This window comes from Plasmopara halstedii (assembly GCF_900000015.1).
Source record: "Plasmopara halstedii genome assembly, contig: Scaffold_323, whole genome shotgun sequence".
NCBI lineage: Eukaryota > Oomycota > Peronosporomycetes > Peronosporales > Peronosporaceae > Plasmopara > Plasmopara halstedii.
The window spans coordinates 902,958-904,313 of NW_020187244.1; the positions used below are offsets into that span (position 1 = coordinate 902,958).

Below are 1,356 nucleotides of genomic sequence, written 5' to 3' on the forward strand. Positions count from 1 at the left end.
TGCGCAAAGGCTGAGTTACAGTGTTCCACATACCTTAGGATGGGTTGGTAGCTTTAAACTTAGGTCTAGTATTCTGTGTGGCCCGCAAGGCAGTTGCGCGTGGGCTCACACAATTGCGTCTAACATTAATACACTCACTTCTACATTTGCACACACAAGCACACATCACTTCTACCTCTGCCCTTCTTATATTCTTTAGGTTATGAGCCCAAACAGCGAAGACTTCACTAAGCCTGCCCGTTTTGACGGCACCAGCTACCGTTTATGGGCATACAAGATGCAGATGTACCTCTTGTCACGAGGATTATGAGGTTTCGTCGATGGCATGCACGCTGCCATCGACGACGTTAATCAGCAACAAGCGCATGCGGCGATTGTGCTCAACCTGGCCGACAAACAGCTTCAGCACGTAATCAGCGCCGGCAGCGCAGCTGAAGTGTGGATGATGCTACGACGCATTCATGAAGGCCAAGATGTGGCGAATCGCCTGTGGCTCAGAGAAAAATATGCCACGTTTACTTATGGTGGTGACTCGATGGAGGTGCACGTCGGTAACCTCGAGGCCTTGCTGATACACCTGGACAGCGCGGGGTGCGCTGTCGCCCAAGAACATTTTTGTGCTGCATTGCTGCGCAGTCTACCAAGTTCGTACGACGGTCTTATGGAGGCGTACCGTATGTCGGCGGACAAGTTCATTTTTCCAGACATCGTTAATCGAGTGTTCGCGGAGGAAGCGCGTCAACACGAGCTGGGCATCAAGGAGGAGCGCACTGCGATACTGGCCGGCCTTGCCAAGAAAAAAAACAAAGTAAAGAAAAAAGGCGTGTGCTGGAGATGTGGTAGTGTCGGACACTACCAGCGCAATTGTCGAAAAGGCTTCAAACAAAAGACGAGTCCCATATTGCGTTCTGTGCGCTGGTTAGTGAGAGCGGCTTTGATGGGACTTGAACCCAAGCAACTTGCGCTGACACGGGATCCACAACCCACTGCGCCAACATGGCAACAAACAATTCCAGCCCAAACGTTACAGTTACAAATTGGGTTTTGGATAGCGGAGCATCCACCCATATGTGCGGTGCACGCGATATGTTTGTCGACTTTGAACATCGTAGTGCGCCAATGTACATAACGGTCGCCAAAGCCGGGATCAAGATGGTCGTTGTTAGAAGAGGTACAGTTGCACTCAATATGCGTGTAGGTAAGCGCGTGTTCGCCGCCCGACTTGAGAACACGTTACATGTTCCAGAGCTCACACGGAGCTTTGTTTTCGGCGTCATCAGCAATGGCAAAGGGAATGTCAAACGTGGTAAGCTGATCACACTTGATATTGAAGATGCCCCAGAGTGTCATCTGGCC

The 1,356-nt window shown here is 50.8% G+C and overlaps 1 protein-coding gene across 1 annotated transcript; it reads left to right on the plus strand.

Moving 5' to 3' along the window:
• Window positions 1–325: 325 nt before the first annotated feature.
• Window positions 326–1,129, plus strand: PHALS_08670 (FOG: Transposon-encoded proteins with TYA, reverse transcriptase, integrase domains in various combinations; the record flags this gene model as incomplete). The annotated part of the gene is made up of 1 exon (XM_024724062.1): window positions 326–1,129. One exon carries the CDS (start codon window positions 326–328, stop codon window positions 1,127–1,129), a length of 804 nt encoding a protein of 267 aa, XP_024574976.1.
• Window positions 1,130–1,356: the final 227 nt, after the last annotated feature.